Below are 23,679 nucleotides of genomic sequence, written 5' to 3'. Positions count from 1 at the left end.
AGTCTTCCCCTAACTCTCACTTTCCGTCTCTCAGCTCAGCCCTTTCAAATCCGTTATCAATCAGAGCTTTCATGTGGGTGATGGAAGCGCGCCATGTGCCGGCCTAGCAGGCAGCGTTGGGCGTTTAGCTCAGGCTGGAGTCTAATTTGTTTTGCTTGCAGTGGGCAAAGTAGCTATCAAGGCAACTTTATTCATCAGTGGGGACGGAGCTGTAATGAAAAGCACTCAGATGGGCAGAGGTGCCCAGAGGTCAGTGTAACGGAGGCGTCCTGTCTCACTGAAGTCTCCCAGTGAATTAATAGCTCTCTGTGCACCAGTATGAAAATAGATTGTGTGCATCTGGGGTATAACACCGCATCACTTTGCTGACCAATGTAGAAAACATTGTGTTGGAATCATAAAACGTATGCGCATTTAATTGAACCAAAGTGGTTTTGGGAGCTTTTTATTGCTCATACATGAAGTGGTGCGAGTATTCAAGGGAACAATGTGTTAATTCTGAAGCCAAGGCTTGATTTTTCTCTCTCTGCTTCTGCTTTATTATGAAACACCCATGTCAGCATCTGCCTTCCTCCTTCTACCTGCAGATAACAAGGACTATGATGCTTACTTGTCCTACACCAAAGTGGACCCGGACCAGTGGAGCCAGGAGACCCGGGAGGAGGAGCGTTTTGCCCTGGAGATCCTCCCCGACGTGCTGGAGAAGCATTATGGGTATAAACTCTTCATTCCAGACAGGGATTTGATCCCCACAGGAAGTAAGCTCTCTCTCTCACGGCGATGTCAAGTTGTGTCGAATGTTTTTTGTCGTTTGGTGTTGCTCGTGTTGCTGTTGTCAGTGCAGTGGTGATGCCTTGTTTGTTTTTTTTTTTTTTTTTTTCTGTTATGCATTTGTGTTGTGGCATAACACTGACATCTAAGACCATCATTGTTTTTCCATTTGATCATAATGAAATGAGCTTTTTCTAACCGCTGGCTGAACTGAAGTGGATCAGTGTCCTAAAGGGTTAATTTAAAGGTTCTTTGGTTTAAACTTTGGGTGAAAAAGATTAGAATTTCATCGTTTTCATTGTATTTATCCAGTAGTCAGCAGCAAGATATGTATAAAATATACAGGTCATAAAAGAAGTTTCAAATTTTGGTATACAGAAACCCAGATAAGATGTTAGCATGAGAAAAAATGTCAGACTACATTCATGAAAGGTACCAAAACAAAAAAAAAAATACCGACAATATCTGATCACAACTGTTGCAAGGGAAGCTGAAACAGTCTTTTAAGCAATAGCCTTATTGTTTTTTTGTTTGCATTTTGAAGTATGGCATTTGAAAAGGTTAATGTAGATGGCAAAATTTGAAAAAACGTAGCAAACATTTCATTCACATGACTGAAACCCGCTGATGTGAAAGAATAACTACAATTTGCCAAATTCAAAGCAATTCCTAAGAACTTTTCTCAATTTAAGTTTTGTTTGTTTCTTCTTCTTCAAGTTCTTATGGCAGCTGGCAAACTTGCTTCCTCTACTCTGTTTATTACGGCCATGCAACCTATACCACCACCTTCTGACGACACTGTGTAGCTTTGGAAACAAGCCTCTTTGCATTTTCATTTTTGTCAATTTTTTAAATAGTACTTCAAAAGTTTACCCAAAATTTGCTTAACATTTGTATGAAAATACGCCTGAGGATGCTTCAGCTGTAAAAAACAAACAAAAGACAATATAGATTTTTGTGTCATTGATGAAGTTAAATAACCCTACAGAGAAATAACGTCCAACATTTAAATGACTGGTGGTGACAATAGGTGACTTTACACCGCAGAACCTCAGGGCAGGTGTGACGTAGTGCAACCCTTTATAGGAACACAGAAATAATTGGTCCATTCAGTCGGTCTGTTTCCATTGTGTAGGATCTGACAGCTTCGACCACAGCGTTGAATCTGAGTGCTTCAAATCAATGACAAATCGTTGTTATTGAATGTATGGGCATAATGGCCCACATGTTCCTGCAGTGGAAATAGGGGCACAAAAACAGTTGGCACCACTGCTAAATTCATCTCAATACAAATGTTCTACTTCCTAAAACATTGCCATTCATGTGGCTATTCAAGGAGCCTTTAGTTCAAGCAGTTATACAAGCCTTTAAAGTATACCAGTACCTCTGGTTTAGTTTGACTTAGTTTTAGCGGTCGGTAGTACACATGTTGAGTTGAAAGATTGGTCATTAAACTGTTAATCACCCAACAGAAGAGGTCAGATAGATTCAGAGATCATATAATAGCTGCTCAATTAATAATTGAGACATTGTATGCCATAGATTTGTCATGAGATTAATGGAAAATAACTAAATTAGAAGTTGTGGAAACTGGAAAGTAACTAATGATATGTACCTTATTTCCATTTTATGCTGCTTTATATTTCTACTTAACTAAATTTTATGCAGTTATACATTGTTGTAGATTAATTAAGCTAGCCAAACATAATGCACCGCACCTCCACTCAACACCACATTAAAATGCAAGAAAATTCCTGGACTTACTAGTTGAGACTTTACATACCAAAGTTTAAAAAGTATGTGATCTACACTGTTAAAGCCTGTGGGAGGCATAATAACCTATATTACATATGCAACATAATAAGCAGCCCATTATTAGTCCATATTCCTGATCCAGCTCCAAACACGCTGTGCCTCTGCATGCTGCTGTGCAATGATGTCAGCTGTACAATCAAAAAAACCAACTCCTTTTGCATGGATATTAATGCATGTTTTACCACAGTGTATATCTAGTGGAGCCCCTCACCGTGCCCCGTGCTTATCTTTGATTAACTCATCACACAGATGAGTTTGATAATATCATTATGTTATTAGCCTCCATTTGAATACTTGCATCTGCCTGTCTTCCCGCACATACCACCATTACTAATTATGTTCCTCTTCAGTGGCATTGTGCCAAGGTTATAAACTGAATCCCTTGCTGTGATTATGTGCTCAGTACAGGGGGACTGTTGTAATATGGGAAAAATGGCATAAAAATGCAAGGATTTGAGAGGAATCGAAAGTACGTCTCCCACAATTCCAGCTTGGTGGCACAGCTCGCTGGTTTATTGTGTCTATGTAGAAATATTTAGCTCCTATTGGGAATGTATTAGCATCTCAACATTTGATATAATAAAGCATAATCCTTGGCTATAGATAAACACAATTTTGGCCATTTGGGGGTTTCAGCATGTGTCAACAATCCTTCTCCTGAGCTGCTGATTAGCAACTTGTTTTTCCACAGTATGCTGGATTATTTTTAACACGTTAAGCATCTTGCCGCTCTGGTGCATTTCTCCCATACTGTTCTAGTTTACGTGTAGTATTATTTTATCATAAATCAAGTCTTTGCTGAACTCCTACCACCCAAATATAATGCTTTTTCCTTTGCTTTTTTATGCTACATGTCCCATATTAAACTGGAATAAACTGGTCAGCGCGATTATCGTTTCACCATCGCCAGTAGCGCATCAGTGGAGAAACACAGTTTATGCCAGAGCCATGTCCCCACATTGACAGAACTGTTTTCTTTTTTTAATGCAAAACAAATGTTCTGCAAATCTTTTGATAAAATTTTGAATGTAAATATCTATGTTTAGGTTTCACCAATGATCATTTCCAGGATGACACAAGACTACTTAGAGGTACTTTCTCCACAGATTTTTAACGTTCGTGTCAACACACACCGACACAGATTTCCTCATCAAACCAGCAATATTCTGCATAAAAAGATTTTGGTCGCACCTCATAATAAATCATGAGTGTTTATAGGTTGGTAATAATGATTTCCCAAGTAGTGAACAGCTTAATTTATGCTGCCAAGATTGGCAATGAATAATTAATTCTTGTAGCACGTAGTATTTACTGAACTTTTCAGTATTAAAGAATTATTTTGGAGCCATCAGTAAAGCCAATAGCTGTAAATATATGAATTCTTTATAATGAACAACAAAATGATCATTTCTTCATCTTTTTTTTCCACTCAATCAATTTAATTTAGCCTTGATTTAGTCTTTAAGTAGACATGGCTCTATTATTACACGTGCAGTGGTTAGACTGCAAAGCTGAAAGTCTCTGAAAGGATGATGTTAATCTATAAAGCTATAAAAAGTTACCAGGCAGTGCCCTGAGAGGGCAGATTTACTTTCAGTTTAATCAATTCAAAACATAAAAAGAAATTACAGCTCATTAGCTAATTATATAGTATCCATTTATCCATTCACATTTGTTTTATTCATGATAAGATAAGAGAAAAAAAGTTGGTTTAACCTCAACTAAGCAGGCTCTAACCTTTCAGGGGAGCCGTTGTTCCGGGGGAAACATGGCAGCGAATTAGCGCTTGAGGACCAATTACCAAACAGCAAAGAGATTGACTTGTCATGTCGAAGTAAAGGGCGACTTCAAATCCAAGTTTACTCTAATCAGGTGCCTCTCATCGCCAAGCCTCAGGCAGGAGCGTGACATGAAAGAAGCAGTTTGCTCTCGGAGATATGGAGAGGAGGTCAGAGATAAAAATGTGGCGTTTGTTTGCTTTAAGACCGAGAAATTATTCGCTCGCCCACACTGTCTCTCTGATCGCAGTTTTGCTCCACACACAAGAGGGTCGCAAGCTTTGATCGGGAAGCGAAGCCCAGTTAATCCGGTGTACCTGCTGTTGAGGAGCCACTCTGTCTTTGTCTTGGCCAAGAAAGGGATAAAAGCAGGCATTAGCTGCACACACGCCTCCATTCACACGCTTCCCTCCTCCTCCTGACACCGAGGAAAGGCCTGGGGAGAAACTTAATCACATTCATTATTACCCAAGCAGCTGAGTTACTCATTAGGGACGTGAGCACAATACTGTATTTACTGTAAACTTATTTTACCACCTCGTGACGGATATGAGTTTAAGCTGACACCTGTGTCTCGCGTTGCTTTGAGTGTAAAACCAATTGATCCTCTTGTTCTGTGTTATTAAACGCCGCCAATTCTGTAGCTGCGTATTTAAGTTAGCATATAAAACCACATATCTGTTTTATCCTTATCTTGTGTATCATTATCCGCACACCAGATGGTGGAATAATTTAGAGCCAGTGAGCATTTTATAATCCATCAGACGTTTAATGTTGTTTTTACATCTTCAGTTTTTCAATCTTGTTTTCAAACTTTACGCTTTTTTCTAATCTTAATTGGCCTTGTTTGTTTGAGACTTTGATGAAAGGGGAGTAGTTTGGTACAAAGTTGTTAAGAGGCCAAGAGAGTTCTTCAAATAGCCTGTGTAATGTTTCATCATATTTTCATCACTCATCGACTCTGTGTAGTTACATGTAAACTTGTCAGGATTATTTAAGTCTACAAGCAAATCGGCTGAATCAGAAAACAGGATTTTACTTGTCCTCTTAATCTGTCAAAGTGAGGCATGTCTGTCTCCGTCTCTGTCTGTGTATCCAGCCTACATCGAGGACGTGGCGCGCTGCGTGGACCAGAGCAAGCGCCTCATCATCGTCATGACGCCCAGCTATGTGGTGCGGAGGGGGTGGAGCATCTTTGAGCTGGAGACGCGGCTGCGCAACATGCTGGTGACCGGCGAGATCAAAGTCATCCTGATCGAGTGCGCCGAGCTGCGCGGCATCATGAACTACCAGGAGGTGGAGGCCCTCAAACACACCATCAAGATGCTGACGGTCATCAAGTGGCGCGGCTCGTCCAGCAACAAGCTCAACTCCAAGTTCTGGAAGCAGCTGCTCTACGAGATGCCCTTTAAGCGAATGGAGCCCCTGAGCATCTCCCACGAGCAGGTGCTGGACGTCAGCGAGCAGGGCCCCTTCGGCGAGCTCCAGACCGTCTCGGCCATCTCCATGGCAGCGGCCACCTCCACCGCCATGGCGACGGCACACCCGGACTTGCGCTCGACCTTTCACAACTCTTGCCACACCCAGATGAGGCAGAAACACTATTACCGTAGCTACGACTACGACCTGCCGCCCGGCGGCACGCTCCCGCCGCTCTCCTCGCTAGGCAACCAGCACACCTACTGCAACATCCCCATGACACTCATCAACGGACAGCGGCCGCAGTCCAAGTCACCGCGCCAGCAGAGTCTGGAGGAAGGCCACGGCAACAACGCCATGCTGCCGCTGCTTCCCAGAGAGACCAGTATATCCAGTGTCATCTGGTGACAGAGACGGTGCAGGGTGGGGTAAGACTGTGGATCTAAACAATGTCCGACACAGGGAGGACTCACCAATTGGCACCTGGACCCTGAACGCACCGGATGGACCGGAATGACACTAAGCTACTTGCTGCTGTTGAATTTGCACCAGATAAAAACAAAAGCCGGGGGGGAGGATGGGGCAGGCAGGATGGGGCATCACTGGACAAACTGGAGCTGGAGAAGGTGGTGGCAGATATTTTTTTTGTTTTGTTTTGTTTTTGGTCCAATAAGAGCTTTTATTGAAACTGAACCACAAAAAGTTCTACTGAACAACAAAAAAAAGAAGCAAGGAGAACTTTTTTGTATGCCTGTATAAACACTCACGTAACACAAGCCAACACCTATGATAATTTACCCAGAGAGTCAAGGAATACAGGGTCCTGTACATACGTTTTTCTAATTCTTTGTAGCAACAGTGTTTGGGACTTGTTTCTTCTTTATGTTTTATCATCACCTGGGACTTTTTTTTTTTTTAATTTCTTTTTGTTTCAGTTTGTACAAAAGTGAAGCAATGGCCTGTGAGATGTGTTGGTTAAACCGTTGTTACCTTTATCTTTATTTCTTGGCTGGTGTAGTTTATAAAGCTTTTGGGGTTTTTCTCGGGGGGGTGGGAGGGGTCAAAAAGCCTTCAGGAGACGCGTAAGGTTTGAGATTTGAGTTTTCCACTGACTGCTGTAAAGGGTTGAGGATCTGGGCTCAACCAGAATATGCAAAACTTGAAGGCCAGAGAGCGGAGGAAAAGACGGGTTTTCACCCAAATCGACGGAACGCTTTCAGAAAATTCTGTGAAGGGGGAAATGAAGAATATGGTGCTAGGCTTCACATCTCTCTGTTTCTCTCACGATAACATTTACTTTTTAAAAAAACAGCCTTGCTATTTACCTTAACAGATGATTATATCACTGAAAAAGTAATTATGTGTATTATTTTATGAAAAAAGAAAAGTCTATTTTTGTAACTGAGGGATATTTGCTTAGAGAAGTTATACCTATAAAGTTTGTGATAGAAGGATTCGGGTAAAAAAAAAACAACAATGTTTTGTTATGTGGAACTGCATAGCTCACAAAAATCGATAGGTCATTCACTAAATGTCTTATAGTGCAAGAGAAAAAAAGTCTGTTTTCGTCATTTAAAAAAGGGGCGTTTTTTGACATTTCAACCACACTGATTGCAGCTCAGCAGGCTTTTTCTTTTTTGTATTTCTTGTTGATTTCACAGCCACTACAGCGATTCACAGTCGAGGACGGAGCTCTCCGTGATGTCAGTGCGGATGGAAGAGAAAGCCATGGCATCCATCGAAGCATTAAGTCTACCTGGTTTCCTCTGTAGGACCAAACAAGGCTGTCCAGGGCTACAAAAAACACCTTCTCTCAGTCGTTCATTTTCTTCTTAAATGACAGCTCTGTTAATTGTTTGCCATTTCCCTCTTGTTGAGTTGCTCTCTCAGATAAATAAAATAGGGCTTTCACATCACGGTCGGGTATGTAAGAAGATGACGATGAAGAAGAGTTTCATTCCAAAACGAGTCAACCTGTGATTGTTTAGTTATTAATATAAAAGTAACATTTAGAGAATTATATCGTTGCCCTACTGACCAATAATCAACATGAGGTGTATTTTCTTCAAAGCCTTTTAGAATGAAACCCTTCCAAATATGCTAAAGAGTGACGAGAATGTTGTTAGAAATGCAAATTAAATCCTGGTGTATATGTAACTACAACAGACATGCTACTTTAGACCAAAGCAAGCTAAAGTAAACCATTTACGAAATGGTCTTTCTTTTTCCCCCCATCGTGATTCATCCAAATAAGAGCTATTCTCACAGATCCTCCTGCAGCTGTGCCAAGTCATTTGGGTTTTTTTTTGTTTTCGAGAAACTAACCTCATACTAAAAATACCTGCAACATCTCATAGATGTTTCATTTAGTGCCATAAAATATGCAAAGTGTTGAACGTGTAAACAATAAATGACAACTTGTGTTTCTTCCCCCACCCTTTTTATCTCCTTCAAATCTTCGTTTTAACTCTACTTTCGGTGAATATTTCAAACCGGGCCTGGATTTTTTGGGGGAATTCAGTGTTATTGGAGATTTTTCAAATAGATCATTTAAACCAGGCCTATATTTATCCACCACCACCACCACCCCCCCCCCCCCCCCGTATGAAAAGTAACATGGATTAAGAGCACCATCAGTTTGCTGTGCTCTTTGATAAGGCATTGTGTAAATATAATCAAGACAATAACATGATTAAGATGAAGACAATCGAGCCATATTCATGAAACCAGTGGTCATTAATCACAAGGCCTCTCAAAGCAGAAATCCTAATCCTGACTGGAGGTTTCAAACGCGAGGAATCGATGAGATTTCGACAGGAGTCCTGCTGCTTTGGGAGGCTCTGTGAATACAAACGTTTTCTAAGCAGAACGACACACACACTTTTGTTTCATGACGACTTTCTGGCGACGTGGCTTTGATGGGAAAGGTGATAACGATTGATGAGTAACAATGACAATATATAGCACAGAATTATTCAAGGCACTTTCACGACTCTTGAGACGACGTCTCTCCTGTTTTCTGATTTATTTTCTATTATGTATCTGCAATGTTCATTAAAAGAGATACTGTTATTATTAATAAAACCACATTAATGGTAATGTTATTTCTCTGTGCTGTGTGTGTGCTGTGTGAGAGGCTGTGTTTGTTGAGAAAAAAAACGTTTAAAACGCCACCTGACTCACTTTGTTTATGGAGAGGCGGCGTGGATTGCTGACGATGCCCGGATCCCTTTTGTTGGCGGGGAGCCGACGCAGCCCCAACTGCCATAACTCTCCCGTCTCCCGTAAAACCTTGAAACAACAATCAATAAGTCTCCTTATTCCACTCAGAGACTGAATCAGCCAGGCCTCATTTTTAGAATAAGACTAAATCAGGGGAGTCAATGCATCGAGAAACACTTTAAAAACCTCCATGTCCTGATTGTTGTTTGACCTTAGTGTACTTTTGGCTGCAATCACAGACAGCTGGCACAGATGCACAGAGAATGCATATTTGTTGTTTGTGTAAAAGATGCACCAGTCATTTTATGCCATCATGCAGATTTTGAATATGTTTTGGCGTTTCTGTTTAGACTGTATTTCAAGTGGTAATGTATGCATCTGTGTTTCTAGACTCACCGCTTCACGCCTTTTTCAGCGGGAACTAGTCCATTGAAAACTGCAGGCAAGTTTGCTCAGTAAAACTGTCACATTTAATGTCTCTCAGAAAGCAGGATTCTTTTTCTTTCAGCATGCTTTGAGGCAGATAAACAATTTTCTTTTTATTTCCTTCCCCCCTCTGCCTCGCAGCGACGTGCCCGTAGTGTAGCCGTTTACTTATTTTTCGCTGTGATCAAAGCGAGAGCATTGGAGGGAAAAGAGAAGTACATGAGGGACAATCGTGAAATCCTGCTTGACACTGTTAATTAGCCTCCGTGTGCGTCATCTTGAATGATGACGAGTTGGTTTGGTTTCACGACTGTACAATCGGCTGTTAGGAAAAGACTGATATTAAAAATGCATGTAGCTAATAGTGTTAGCAGTCCGTAGCTGTAGTATGCTGTAAATGGGGAAACAATTAGCCTGACTGTTTAAAGTTAGCAAAAGCTTACTACATTTTCTTTAATTAACAATCTATATTTTATTTGTTTGATCCGTGGAAGTTAAAGGTTTTGTATTATTTCTTATCCCGTTGCAGTGACTCTTCTCTGGTTGCCTGCCAATGCTGTAGTCAGCCAAGGAATAGGTACGTAATCCTGGCATTTTTACACTGTTTCTTGACTCATGACACAATCCAGTGCACCTTAAGTTCTACACAGTGTAATAAATGCAACTTAGCTCACTGCCACGTGCTGATGGCTGTATTCTGATAAAGAAAATAGCACACCTTTTACTACGCATACCTTCTAGTGTCACCCCTTCATTCGATTTCCCACAGTTATCCACAATTATTCTTTTATTTGTGACTCTCAGACCCCACTCTTTTGTTTTCTGCCAGATCTCTTGATTCAATTACTTTTTTCTTAAAATTTATTTCCTTTTTCTTTCCTTAAAAATACAAAGTAACTAATAATCTCCCCGTGTTCACAACCACTTACAGCAAACTTATGTCAAAACATGAATGGCATCAACATCTTTGGGACTACAGTTCCACAGACTTCTAACAAAACACAGTGACAATAATTGGGTTTTTGAAAGGATCTCTTACCTCAATACAGTTTGGAATGATGAGCCACTGGTGCGTCCTTGGTCTGGGTAAAGAGTCTCCTCTGGAGTATATTGCCATCCGGGTCACGGCACCATATTGTTGAAGAAATTTCACTCTTAGTCGTTCGAACTTTGCTGTAGTGGGGTATTTATTGGTATTCTGGCATACAGTGGGCTTACCAACACAGAGCATGAGTCTGTGAAGGTATGTTGACCTAGAACATTGGGAGAGTCCACATTTTATAGGGATGGTCAGATAGTACAAAAGCTAAAAGAATTGTGGATAACCGTGGGAAATGGAATGAAGGAGTGACACTAGAAGGTATCTGTAGCAAAAGGTGTGCTATTTTCTTCAACAATTCCTACCTAAATTTTAACCTTATCTGGAAGCAGGAGCTGCCGGTATCAAAAATTACACTAATTCCAATTGGAAACAGCTTTTTTTAATGAGGTGGTAACGATGAAGAAGCTTCATCCAGACTTTTAATGTCCAGAAAACTCGGAGGTGTAATATGACAGCTGTGAGATCATGAACATGCTTACTACTGCTTTCCCCCACAAGAACAGCAAGAACTGGGTGGGTTACTGTGTTATATAAATATTACACCTTTTACTGATATATGTGGAAACACTTTAGATATTTTTAGGATTTTTTGGAAGATTTTTACTCATTTTTTGAAAATATTTACAAGAATTTTCTTGCCAAATTTGAGGGATTTTTTAAAAATAAAACTTTTAAGGGAAACCTTTAAGGAATTATTTGAATTTTCTTCCTGAAGGTTTTGCAAATTTTCAGAAATTTGGGGAATTTTTTTGCTGATTTTTTTGGAGTTTTTTCAGACAAGGAAACAATATTTGGGTGCACGTAAATGAAGACAGCAGGAGGGTTAAAGCTACAGACAGTCCAACAGCTCATTTAGTACCAATTATACAGTCAAATTGAACCATTTTTGCAGTATTTTCTACTGTACAATGTTTCACACTGCGTGCAAGTTCCTACTTACTAAATATATTCATCTCAAGGCTCATACACATCCATTTTTAAAGTTTCTTCCCAGAACTGTGAAGAAGCTGAAAGGAGTCATGAGTCAGACTGCTGTTTCCCTGTGTCAGCTGCAGAATGTGCCACGCTCTCATATACATAACAGAACTAGAGAGCGCATGATGCTCCCCGTTTCCATCTAGTCTCCTACCATAATGTCTGCAACGTGAAACTACATTCTAATCATCCGAACCCACACGAACGCAGAAATCCAGCAGATGTTTTCATAGGAGATGACGTGTCGCCATATGGTGTGTGTCTGCGAAAAGAGGGGAGTTCCTGAGCTGCGGCACTTTCCTCCCTCCCCAAATGAAATCATTTTCACTTCATTACAGTGTCAACCGCATAATAAGCTCCCTGAACAAAAGCATGTGACACTGGGTTTGAGTGCAGATATTCACTGCAGCGGGCGCGGATCAGGCTGTGAGCGTGCACGTACGTCCACAGATGTTTGGTTTCCCGCACGTGCACGCTTACAGGTGAGGAGTATTACTCACTCTGGCAGGTATACCATGGCCCCTGTAGTCCCACAGGCCCTTGTTACCCGGAGCTCTGTGCCCCTGTGTGACATGTCTTCCACTCCAAGAACCAGGCCAATTGTCTGTGCAGAGGTAGGTGGCGGTGGAGGCAGTGTGTGAGTGTGAGTGTGAGTGTGAGTGTGAGTGTGTGTGTGTGTGTGTGTGTGTGTGTGTGTGTGTGTGTCAGAGAGAGAGAGAGAGCTGAAAGCATTTGGATAGTGCATGCAGGCAGCTGTTAACCCAGATTTGGAGTAATTCTGAGCTCTCCACGGTTCAGCACGGCATAATTGCCTGCGTGTGTGTGAGTGTGTGTGTGGGAAGATGCAAGTCATGGATCACTGATCGCTTACCAAGCCCTTCAATTCACTTCTTGCAAGAGCAGCTCCATCTTTAAATATTATTTATTTTACAATAGTATCGACGTGTGTGCGGTGAGGTGAACGTTGGGTATTGATCTGTGGCTACAGCTGCCTGGTTTATCAAAGGATGCTTTACTGCCGTTTCCATGTCTTAATTGAACATCCAAAAAAAAGAAAAAGAAATGCTAAGTGGAATCATATTAAATTATAAATAGAAAGATAAAATGTTGCAGCATTGCATTTGAGCAGGAGCCAATTTGTTCTCCAGTTGGAAGATGCAGAAAGGAAACCGGCCACCTCAGGAACATTCCAAGTGAAACGCTGTCATCTGCTGGACATATTTCACCCTGCACCTCTCCTCGCAAGGCATGCTGGGAGGGAAGGGTCCAATTTGAGCCATTATGGGCAAAGTGGAGTGATGGGTAGATCATTCAGTCAAGATAAAAAACACACACATCTTCTCTAAATTGCCCCAGCTGAAATCTTTCTGCTATTTCAAACCTATAATTGTGATGAATGGAGGACTGCACAATTTCCTGCTATTAGATAAACTGCTGCTGTTAGCCTACTTACAAAGCTCTTTCTGTGGCTCCCAAATGAGCAATGATTTATTTTTTTTTTTTTTTAAATTTGCAGTCTCTGAATAACAGACCAAGCACCGGGTGGATATATAATAAAGGATATGCTGTGTCATGTTAATTTGTGCAGCATGGTGTAGATGAAATCAGTTCAAATAGACCGCAATTCCTATCAAAATCAAATTTTCGTACATTTGGGAATGTATTGGCTGCAAATACTTAGAAGAATTAGTTTATGATATTTTGCATTTTAGAAATTACATGTTACAAAACTTCACTTCACTTGCTTTTTAAAACATCTATATGAAGATATAACACCTAAAAATGATTGGTTCTCTTAATTTTAAAGAAAGGAAGAAAGGAAAACAGGAAATGGTCACGCAAGGTGAGGTCGAAAGGTATTGTGGGTAATGTGGTCTTGTTTTTGTTTATTCCAAAGGACGGCGACAGCTCGTCTTCTCGAGCTTTAGGGGATTTTTTTTTTGAGATTGTTCAACCAGGTAAACACAGAAACGTGAACCTTAAGCTTTAGAAACATTTTTCCAGTATGTAGTTGCTCTTTCTAGTCTTTCTAGATCTTGTGACATGAATTTCTAACTATTTTGTTCGTAGCAGTTTGCGTTTCAAGCCGTCTCCGTTGTTTGAATTGAGATTTTTGAACTTTTTTTTTAGCAGAAACATGCTAAAGAAAACTGCCAACAAAAATAAATAAGTCGCTGACTGTGACATTAAGGTTATTTTTAGTTTAATACACGAAAAGACGTTTAGTTGACTCGGTTGCTTCATTAACGTAAATCACGTCAGGTGTGTAAATTGCCGTCAGCGTTTGTTTAGACCAACGGTCGCGAATAAACAACGACAGAAACAGTAAATTTGGGTATTTCTGCTGACTGTTTGGATATCTAAGTATTGTCCTTCAAATTTAGCCGTGTTGTTGTGGTTTGTTTTATTTCATTTACTAGTTTGAGACTGGCAAACTCGCTAGTTAGCCTCACAGCCAGCTGTGAATCCCCGCATGCAACAGGTGTTCTGCCAAAAGCTGATTAGCTCCGGGTTTCTACACGTCTATAGCTGCTTTTACCGGGATCAAACACTCTTAACGTGGAAATACACAGAGCTGCAACTATTACCTGATCTGTTGGAAGCTATTAAATAAATTGCCAACTATTCTGATTGTCAATAAATTGGTTTGAGACATTTTTAAGGGAAAAAAATCTCACTTTTCTGACTCATGCATGTAATTAAATGTGAATGTTTTCTGGTTTCTCTACTGCCCTATGAAAAACAACAGAATATCCTTTGGGTCTGGACATAACGAGACATTTGAGGATGTTATTGTGAGCTTTGGAAGACAGTTTTCAACATTAATCAAAAGATTAATTCAAAATGAAAATATATAATAATAATAATAATAATAATAGTAATAATGATAATACATTTTATTTAAAGCGCCTTTCAGGGAACTCAAGGACACTTTAGAGGCATAAAAATCGACAACAATAATTAAAAACTACACAAAGAAAATATAGATTTAAGAAAATATATAGATGATACTTGTCTCTTTTTAAGACTGTGTGTGTTTGGTGAGATTAATATCCTTGTTTTGACGATAATTAACATAATGGATTTGTGTAATAAAGAATTCAGTCTTTGGCAATTGTCTTATGGGTTATATCTCTAAAATATGACTTGTGAATAACATGTAGTGACTTTGATGCATTATTAACATGTCAGTCACAATGTAGTTGATGGAATCACTTTTTAACAAGTAGAAAATGACATTATAGGAGTTGAACTAGTCCTTTAAGGCTGTTTTACCTTGTAAAAAGGGCTGAAATGGTTCATGTACAATGCATAGGAGGTAAAATTATACCAAGACATGAGGATAATTGCTTTTGTGGGCACCAGAAATCAAGACATTAGTAGAACAATTCAGACATGTGCTCTTTTTTGTTCATCTGATGGCATCTGAATGTGTCAGTTGAGAATAAGCACCTTGCTCACTTTTAATAAAACTGTCATCCAAAGTCATTTTACACATGCAACATTGCTGCCGTCACCAATTTGTCAAAGTTATAGCATTAACACAAGGTCACTTTACACTAGTGTTTCTCATGGTTTTATTCAGATATTTACACCATTGTGGCAGAGGGAGGCACAGTACAAATGTAATATTTGTCATACACATTTATGTTGAGGCCCACAGGCTATGTTGTTTTTGATACGAGATCTTGCACGAAAAGGAACCGCAGTGATCTCAGACGAGCTTAGCTGGTGTTAGTCTCAATAGCTGAGAGGGGAAAAAATGCTGTTGATGCAAATGCTTGGAAGATTGTGGTGCTAATACTCAAGGCTAGGCTTGAAATGTCTATTGCTGCATCCGGAGGAAAGAAAAGCCCTGAGAGAACAAGCTCAGAAGCTGCGCTCAGCGTTTGATTATTGTCACAAGCAGCAGAAATGTGGAGTTGGGAACTTGTAGACTGTGATACCTGACTTTGAACAACGCTGAGCCGGTGGCCTTGAAGACCGAAATGCTTCCAGTGAAGCAGTCACAGAAATGTCAGTCAGTCACTGTGGTTAAAATATCAGAATATTTCAGGAGGCTGCACAATTTTTAGGTAATTTAGATTTTGATTGAGAATCTGTGTCTTTCTGAGGAAGCTGTTTACCTCTTGTACTACTCAAACTGTATCCACAGGGCTCCAGGCTTCATCCATTTTTTTAAAGTGTACGAGTTAAAATTTCGTGAGTGAATGGGGCACATGGGAAATACTGTACATGTTGATTCCAGGTTTTTGTAATTTTTATAAAACATAATATTTTTTTATGTTCCAGATACCCTAGAAGATGCGTTTGACACCATCTTTGAGGGCGCTTGAAGGCCATGGTGTATCAGGTGAAGATACGAGACATAAATCATCTCAAGGAAGGCATCACCAACACCATTACAAGCATAACTTACACTGTGCTAATGCAAGTTCATCAACAGTGGAAAACACGTATTAACATGTGTTTTTGAAACATTGGTAATCATATAGAGCACATTATAGAAATAAAAACGGTTGTCCAACATAAAATGTTTATTTTTTCTATGTATGGAAACTTATGGCCCACCCTGTACAAATGTAGAGCAAGTAAGAATAAAATGAAAAAAAAAAAAACACAACTTAGTAACATGCTAGTGCAAATATGACATTCGAGTGCAAATACAAATGAACAAAGTAGGTGCAATATTGAAATGAGGTCGATACAAGTCACAGCATGTGAGGCGTTTAGGGAACATCGGTACAATGTAGTATTTACTGATGAGCAGATGTTCAGTGTTCAGCCTGTGCCCAGTTTATGATTGACCTCACAAGAGTACTGGTGACAAAATAAGTATACTTTCAGATTAAAGCCTTTTACAGATGTGTTGTTTCACTGAAAGTCAATGCAACATAACCAGGTGATGCAAAAACAGCTGTTCTTCAGCATGCATAGTGGATTAATAGCTGTGTGAAGGCTGATCCAAAATAAGGAGGTGGAGGTGGGGCAGTTGGAAAAGTTAGTCTGGAGCTCTGATTCATAAAGTTACAGCAGCCTTGCAGTTGTTTCTCATTTTTGACTTTCTAATAATTGGACTGAATCAGGGTCATGCTTCCACTGCTCGCTGGTTTTATGGCAAAAAGTCTTAAAATTTTTAAATCTCTGCATTGGAGAAATAGCGGCTTGTTTTTGACCGTTTCTATGGTAGACCTCAAAATGCCCTGAGCACCTTAATCATTAAGATGCATTTTGTTTTTGACCACATAAATATTGTATATTCTAATGTCTGATGAAATTTCTAATGTGAAAATACTTTACAAGGAATGGTACCAAACTCTTTTTTTAAATTTCCAACATCTCACTTATCAGATATGCAGCTTTACTTTGTTTTATATCATCAGAACATAATTCTCCTTTGGTTTTGAACTGTTGTTTGGACTTAATAGCAATTTTAAGATGCCTCTTTGAGCTTTGAAAATGTCAAAGTCGGGCTTTAATTGCTGGATAACGAAAGTAGTGTTCACTGCATTTCTATAAATAACCTATGAGGAGACTTTTAAATCCATCATAACCAGTTCAGCTGTCACATTATGAATGTTGGATCAATAACTAGTAGAGTTTCAAAATGCGTGGAAGTCACAAAAATCATTAGAGAAATGGACACATGAGTGAGGCAGTTCAGTACAGACTGTTCTGTTACAATCACACCCACTATTAGGATTTTAATAACACAAAAAGCAACCTCAAGCTAAGGTAAAGGTGGGAAATAAGTGTGCATCATGGGAGGTGATTCAACAGAAAATGTTAATTTACATTATGAACACACAGCGTGGAGAGCGGTATCATAAGATGTGCTTTAATACAGGCTGCTATTTCCTAGGTAACGGCGTCCTCTGCCACCTGGGAGCAGCAGGAAGACGAGAAGCAGCTCAGCGGCGCCTCCCGATGCTGTTAATGAAGCGAGGCGTCGAGCAAGTCCTCGCTGAGCAGAGACATATTTACTGAGGCTGTCAGGAGAGAGAGATGGAAACCAAACCACCGGTGTGTTGCAGTGTAGCATGTCTGGCACCTGTTTTAATTGACAACCATAACTTACCTTCTTTTTGTTTTTTTGTAAGCTTTGCATTTGTAGGGAAGAGTGTCTGTATGTGCTTGAGTTCAGATATGGATGAGAGTACATATGACATAAAGCAAGCTCTAACTATTCTGATTCTTGCAAAATTTAGATGACTTGCTTTTCAAACTTACTTACAAAAACCAAGGATAAAATTGTAGTGTTGGGTTTTTAACACTTACTGTATTCTTATCTTCTCCAGAAAGTGACTGATGATCGTCTCCACAAGTCAGACTGAGCATCAGTGGTAGGAAGCAGTGCTTCTCTTACTTTAGTTCTCTCAGATTAACTCCTCCAAAGCCTGGGAACACAGGAGGCAGTGCTTTCTTGCTGTTTGTGCTTATTGATTCATTCTGTGCTCAGTTGATGTCAGAGATTCTCTTGCTTTCTTATCTGAATGTAAGTTTTCAAATGCGAGGCAACACATCACATGCCGCAGTGCTTTCTTGCTCTCAGTGGTTATTGATTAATATTGTGTTCAGTGCTTTCTTGTTGCTTTTGTGATCCTTTTTAAAACACTTGGAGCACATGAGTTGATGCCTACCTGCTGTTACTGCCTTTGGTTTTGGTCTTTGGTCTCATTTTCACAGAAACTTCATGCGCCTCTTGTCTAGAAGCAGATGCTCTGCAGCTGTGGAGCTTTGGATGACGATGACCCAGAATTTAGTGATTTCATTATTGTTTTGTACAGCAACTGATGGCTATAATAAGGTAAAGGGGAAAGAAAAGCATTTGAACTTCACTTGACTGTGAGGTTGACTGTTAGTTGCTCTTTTATCATGTAAGTGATGCCTACATTGAAGGTGGGTTGTATTTATACACTATCAGTAGAAGATTAGTTTGCTGCTTCAGCCACTTCTCAGTATTGACTTTTAACGTCAGTTGGAAGGATTAGGGTTGGAGATATGTTAGAAAGAAACATATGCAGTGCTTCCCCACAAAAACAAGTGTAGACAGACGTATAATACATTAAATGAACACTGATGTGTCAGTCAGTCCCAAACGTGTCCTTCCGTTGCTCTGGTTCTACCTCTCAAAGAACATAGCGAGCACATGTTCATCTATGCTGCTCCTCCCAGTGACGGGTCTGAAGAAGAGTCCTGCCACCGCCTCCGGGTCCATGGAGCGCAGGGTGTTCAGGACCATGCGCAGTTTGCCGAACCGACCGGCGTTCCCCCAGTGCACCGTCCTCACGTGCTCATAAAGTGCACGTTCTGCCTCTCTCTGTAGTGCCTGGATGTAGTCTCGACACTCCAGCTCCGTTGTTTCTACCAGGCAGGGAGAAAAAAATGGAGCCAAGTGTGATTTTACCACATTGAAATGTACCAAACTATACTATAGTACAGTATGCTATATATACACAATATATATGGTACTATACTGCACTATGCTACTTTATACTATAGTACAATGCTTTATACTTTACTGCTGATATGCAGTTTGCACATTGATTGTTGTGAATTAGTACAAATTATTTAAATACTGTCTATTACTCTAAATCTATAGCTATGTGAAGACCTTTTAGCCATTTATACCATACAAAAGATGAAGAAAATCTATAATGACGGAAATAAATACAGTCCGTGTAATGTCTAGTATGAATATTATAGCATACGTATATCTCAGGTGACTAAAAAGGTGCGTAACAGGAATAAAAGACAAAGCAAAACAGTAACTTAACATTCTCAAGCGTTTTACATGCAGACTTGTTAGAATGTCCAACTTTCATCGGAGTTTTGTGCTAAATGTTGCCATTTCTCACCCGCGGTGAACAGTATCGCTCCTTTCAGAAACGCGTACTCCTTGACGCTGATCCTCAGTCCTCTGCATTTCACCAGGAACATTTTGATGCCCTCCACATCACCGACGGGCACCCCGGGGTCTTGAGTCTCAGCGGCGACGCGCTCCTGTCGCTCTTTGTCGTGCGTTAATATTCTGTGCAGCAGACTGGGCTGCTGCGTCTCCACCGTGTCCAAGTCCACGGAGTCCTGCACCAAACCCAGAACCAGCAGCGGCGCCCAGCTGTTGCGCACAAGCCGGAGCTGGTCCTCCGCCGGCAGACCCCGAAAGCACGGCACGTTTTTCACGAACTTGAAAGTTTTTTCAAGCACCTCGGATGCCGCTTTGAAAAGTAGTTGCGGAGCCCGAATGGCCACCAGTTTCCTCTTCGACGCGCAGGGACAGAGCTGGTGCGCAGCGGGCGTCTCCGCGCGTCCCTGCGGGCACCGAGCGCCTCTGTTGAGGATGCTGTAGAGGATGCTGCCCTGGCCGGGGTCCTCCGTGCCTGTACACTCGCAGCCCGACATGACGCCTCTGAAAACGCGCACGCTGATGGTGAGCTGGTTTTATAGAGCAGACTTGTGGCAACAGCTCCCCCCACTGGACACCGATTGGTATTTTCGCAATAAAAGCACAATAAGTGTCATCATTTAAAAAGCCCCTCTAATCTGAAAATGCAGTCTTCCTCCCACCTTGAGCACACCATCTCTGTCTAAAAAGACATTAACATGATATAACTTGTTGTTCCTTGGTAGCTGATTCTCTTTGCGCGGTGTCTTTATTTCTTCCTGATACGCTTGTTTTTGCAGATCTTTGATGATTATGAGCGCTGCATTTTCTCTTTCACTCACACTAGAGTGCACATTTGACTTGTCCTTTAGCAGTCTCCGTCTGAGACGTGCCACAGCACTAACAGCCTGAGACCATGATGAAAACTTTACCAGGTGGTCAGTAAGGCTCACCTTTCCAGTCACTGTTTGCAGTGTTTGAACCTTTTTAACTTCTGGGTCCCCGATTGGAAGTTCCATGGTCTGTCTTGCTGGAGGATAAATTTCTCTTTCCCACAGGAACTGAGGACTGATGAGCCAATTGGATGACAGCAGTTGATCCACTGTCATTCCCCTGGATGCGTTATCTGCAGGGTTTTCATTGGTGGAAACATAAAACCATTGCTCAGGCCTTGTGCTGTTGCGAATCTTCTGCACCCTGTTCGCAACAAACGTGTGAAAACATCTTGCTTCATTGTTTAGGTATCCTAGGACTACTTTAGAGTCTGTCCAAAAGAACTCTTGCACATCACCATAAACTAGCTTCTCTTTGAGCATGTCACTCACTGCTACTGCGACTGCTGCTGCCGTCAGTTCTAGCCTTGGAATAGTGGTTTCTTTGGTGGGAGCCACGTGGGATTTACCTATGATGAAAGCACAGTGCACTTCTCCATTTTTGTTCACAAGTCTCAGGTAAGTACACTGTCCATACCCAGCAGTGCTCGCATCCGAGAAATGATGCAGTTCCTTTTTTACCACTTCTCCAAAGTTGTCAGGCAAATAACATCTGGCAATCTGTATTTTCTCCAGATTGATGAGATCCTTTCTCCAATGCTCCCACTTTGGCCTCAGATGCTCGGATACAGGCTCATCCCAACCAGTACCATGGTGACACATTTCTTGCAGGATTCTTTTCCCACTGAGAAGATAGGGGGCGACAAAACCAAGGGGGTCGTTTATGGATGCAACTGTGGATAATATTCCACGTCGTGAGGGAGGTTGGTCTTTCAGTGTGATATTGAATGTAAAACAGTCTATTTTAATGTTCCAGTGAATACCTAGTGCTCTTTCAATTTGCTTCTCACAGAAAGCAAGGTTCCTTGTTGTGCTGTCTGTTGCATGCTCTGATGCTGGTATGTTGTCTAAAATGACGCTGTTGTTTGATACAAACTTGTGGAGTCTCAGACCACCTTTAGCACACAGTTCACGTGCCTCTTGTGTCAGCTGTATACCCTTTTCCACTGTCTCTGTGCTGGTGACACCATCATCCACATAAAAGTCTCTGATGATGAAGTGTGCACCTAATGGATATGTAAACCTGTTCTCTTGAGCCAAATGTTTTAATCCATAGTTTGCATATCCTGGGGAAGACACTGCACCAAAGAGATGTACTGTCATCCTGTACTCTTGTGGTTGTGCACTTAAGTCTCCACTGTTCCACCATAAGAAGCGGAGGTAGTTACGATCCCTCTTTTGGACTTTAAACTGATGAAACATTTTTTCTATGTCACACATCAGAGCTATTGGATGTTGTCGGAAGCGTACAAGGATACCAGTTAGGTTATTTATCATGTCTGGTCCAGACAGAAGGTGCTTATTGAGACTGGTTCCTTTATGCTTGGCTGAACAGTCAAAAACTACACACAGTTTTTCTGGTTTTGATGTGGGATGTACCATTTCTCGCCAGGAATTCCATCATCCTGAACTTCCTCTACTTCACCTCTTTCGATGATGTCACTCATGTATCTTACATAATCTTCCTTGTATCTTTCATTTCTGCAAAATTTTCTTTTCAGGTGGTTGAGTCTGACTTCTGCAAGCTGTCTGTTATCAGGCATGTAGGGCCTTCCTTTAAAGGGCAGTGGCATCTCATACTGTCCTTGTTATTTTTCCGTATGCCTGCTTCAAGTTTGTCGAGGAAGATGAGATCCTCTTGAGACACTGTTTTGTCATTTCTACTTACTTCTTTCAAGTCACTTTCTAATGCTTAAATTACATCCATGGGAGTTGCTGGAGGGATCTCTTTTACAGCAACATGATGGCAAAGGCTGTCTATGAGACTTGTTTCGAGGCAAGGTGCTGAACTACCAACTATGCTCCATCCTAACTCTGTCTGAACTGCATAAGGCTCATCATCTTTGCCTAGGATCGTTTGTCTAGGTACTAAGGCTCTGGAACAGTTACAACCAATCAAGAGACCTACTTCACAACTGAGGAGCGGTGGGACTTCATCTTTGATTGGTGACAGATGACTCCAGCGTTTAGCTGTTTCACAGGTTGGTATATGTTCCATGTTTGCAGGTATATAGTCCTTTGTGTATGCAGCAGGGAGGAGAATGTGTGTTGCAGAGCTGTAACCCCTCACACGGAGACCAGATACCTTTTCACTATTTACAACTGCATTTTCTCCCATCATGGTGGTTAGTTTTAGTTTCACTGGACAGCTATCCACTTGTAGTTCACGACTCACTTCTTGGTCGATGAATGTGGTGTCACTCTGAGTGTCTAACAAAGCATAGACAAGTTTTTCTTGATATGGGTTTGCAACAGATGACACCCACACTGGAAGAATCATTGAAGTACTAGCAGAATGTCCTCCTCTGGCAACATTAAGTGACATAACAGCAGCAGCTTCCACTGTGTTGTTTTGTGTTGCACTGTCCATACGCACATGTCTTTCTCCTTTCACATATTTGATGTAGTTCTCATCATGAAGACATGGCTGGTGCCTTTTCATGCAGATGTCACAGGTGAGGCGGTGTCTGCAATCCTTTGCACTGTGACCTTGTTTTAAACAGCCATAACACAGTTTATTGTCTTTGACATATGTCCTTCTACTTTCCAGCGACCTTTTCATGAGGGCTGGGCACTTGTGAAGCTGATGTGCGTCTTCACACAACATGCACGGAGATCCCATGTGTGCTCTGATTGACGTGTGCTGGTCACTGTGCACAACCTTTGTATTGAAGACACTTGCTTTATTCCTTTTAAAGTCCTTTAGGTTCTCTTTGTCATTGTGTACCTCAGAAGAACGAAGTGCATGGATGGAGGTGATGGGATTACATGCAACTTCTGCTTCCTGCATCAGAAATGCAGCAAAATCCTTGAAGCTAGGAAAATCTTTTCCTTCCATTAGGGCCTTTGTCAGCTGGCGGTTCCATCTGGTGGCTGCCCAGTCAGGCAACTTCTGTGTTAGTTTTTGATTTTCCTCACAATCGTTTAATATTTCCAGCCCTTTTACATGAGGCATCGCTAGCAGGCAAGCATGTGAGAAGTCTGCAAAGTTTCTTAGTCCTTCAGCATCCTTAGACTGCATTTTTGGCCATCTTGATAGTTCTTCTCTAAAGGCTCTTTGAATAACAAATGCCTGACCGTATCGTTGATTTTTTTCCAAGCGTCTTGGTAGGTGGTGTCATCATTTCTGAAAAAGGTGTCTTCAAGGCATTTACGAGCTGGACCACTGACGTACTTCTTTAAATAATACAGTTTATCTGCAGCAGAAATTCCCTTTTGGTCTGTCAGAAACAT

General features: G+C 41.0%; 2 protein-coding genes and 1 long non-coding RNA gene across 5 annotated transcripts in view; 2 read left to right on the top strand and 1 right to left on the bottom strand.

Moving 5' to 3' along the window:
- Positions 1-8,882, top strand: part of il1rapl1b (interleukin 1 receptor accessory protein-like 1b) — a 353,384-nt gene extending 344,502 nt beyond the window's left edge. For 2 of the 3 annotated variants that reach the window (XM_055008610.1, XM_023275009.3), the window contains 3 exons: positions 588-758; positions 3,633-3,677; positions 5,464-8,882. In XM_055008610.1, the coding sequence (XP_054864585.1) occupies positions 588-758; positions 3,633-3,677; positions 5,464-6,191 (944 nt within the window). In that variant the 3' untranslated portion in view covers positions 6,192-8,882. The remainder of the gene's footprint in view (positions 1-587; positions 759-3,632; positions 3,678-5,463) is intronic. The other variant, XM_055008611.1, reaches the window with a different exon arrangement.
- A 2,501-nt stretch (positions 8,883-11,383) lies between these two features.
- LOC111587331 (uncharacterized) lies at positions 11,384-17,945 on the top strand. The gene is made up of 4 exons (XR_002748071.3): positions 11,384-13,466; positions 15,802-15,862; positions 17,372-17,532; positions 17,808-17,945. It is a non-coding gene; the product is annotated as an uncharacterized LOC111587331 (long non-coding RNA).
- A 342-nt stretch (positions 17,946-18,287) lies between these two features.
- On the bottom strand, positions 18,288-19,940 carry LOC111587330 (nuclear receptor subfamily 0 group B member 1-like). The gene is made up of 2 exons (XM_023297246.3): positions 19,368-19,940; positions 18,288-18,873 (listed from the first exon to the last, which is right to left on the bottom strand). Exons 1-2 carry the CDS (start codon positions 19,909-19,911, stop codon positions 18,632-18,634), a joined length of 786 nt encoding a protein of 261 aa, XP_023153014.2. The 5' UTR covers positions 19,912-19,940; the 3' UTR covers positions 18,288-18,631.
- Positions 19,941-23,679: the final 3,739 nt, after the last annotated feature.

The sequence above is a fragment of the Amphiprion ocellaris genome, chromosome 24, assembly GCF_022539595.1.
Source record: "Amphiprion ocellaris isolate individual 3 ecotype Okinawa chromosome 24, ASM2253959v1, whole genome shotgun sequence".
Classification (NCBI taxonomy): Eukaryota; Metazoa; Chordata; class Actinopteri; family Pomacentridae; genus Amphiprion; species Amphiprion ocellaris.
The sequence above is the reverse complement of the archived record's forward strand: the minus strand, read 5'-3'. Positions and strand labels throughout refer to the sequence as shown.

What these genes read in the sequence shown, in the direction of transcription:
- LOC111587330 (XM_023297246.3), bottom strand. Translation starts at nt 19,911, where the DNA reads ATGTCGGGCTGCGAGTGTACAGGCACGGAGGACCCCGGCCAGGGCAGC. An exon ending in AGCGATACTGTTCACCGCGG is followed by an intron (nt 18,874 to 19,367) that starts GTGAGAAATGGC and finishes CCTGCCTGGTAG; the next exon opens with AAACAACGGAGCTGGAGTGT.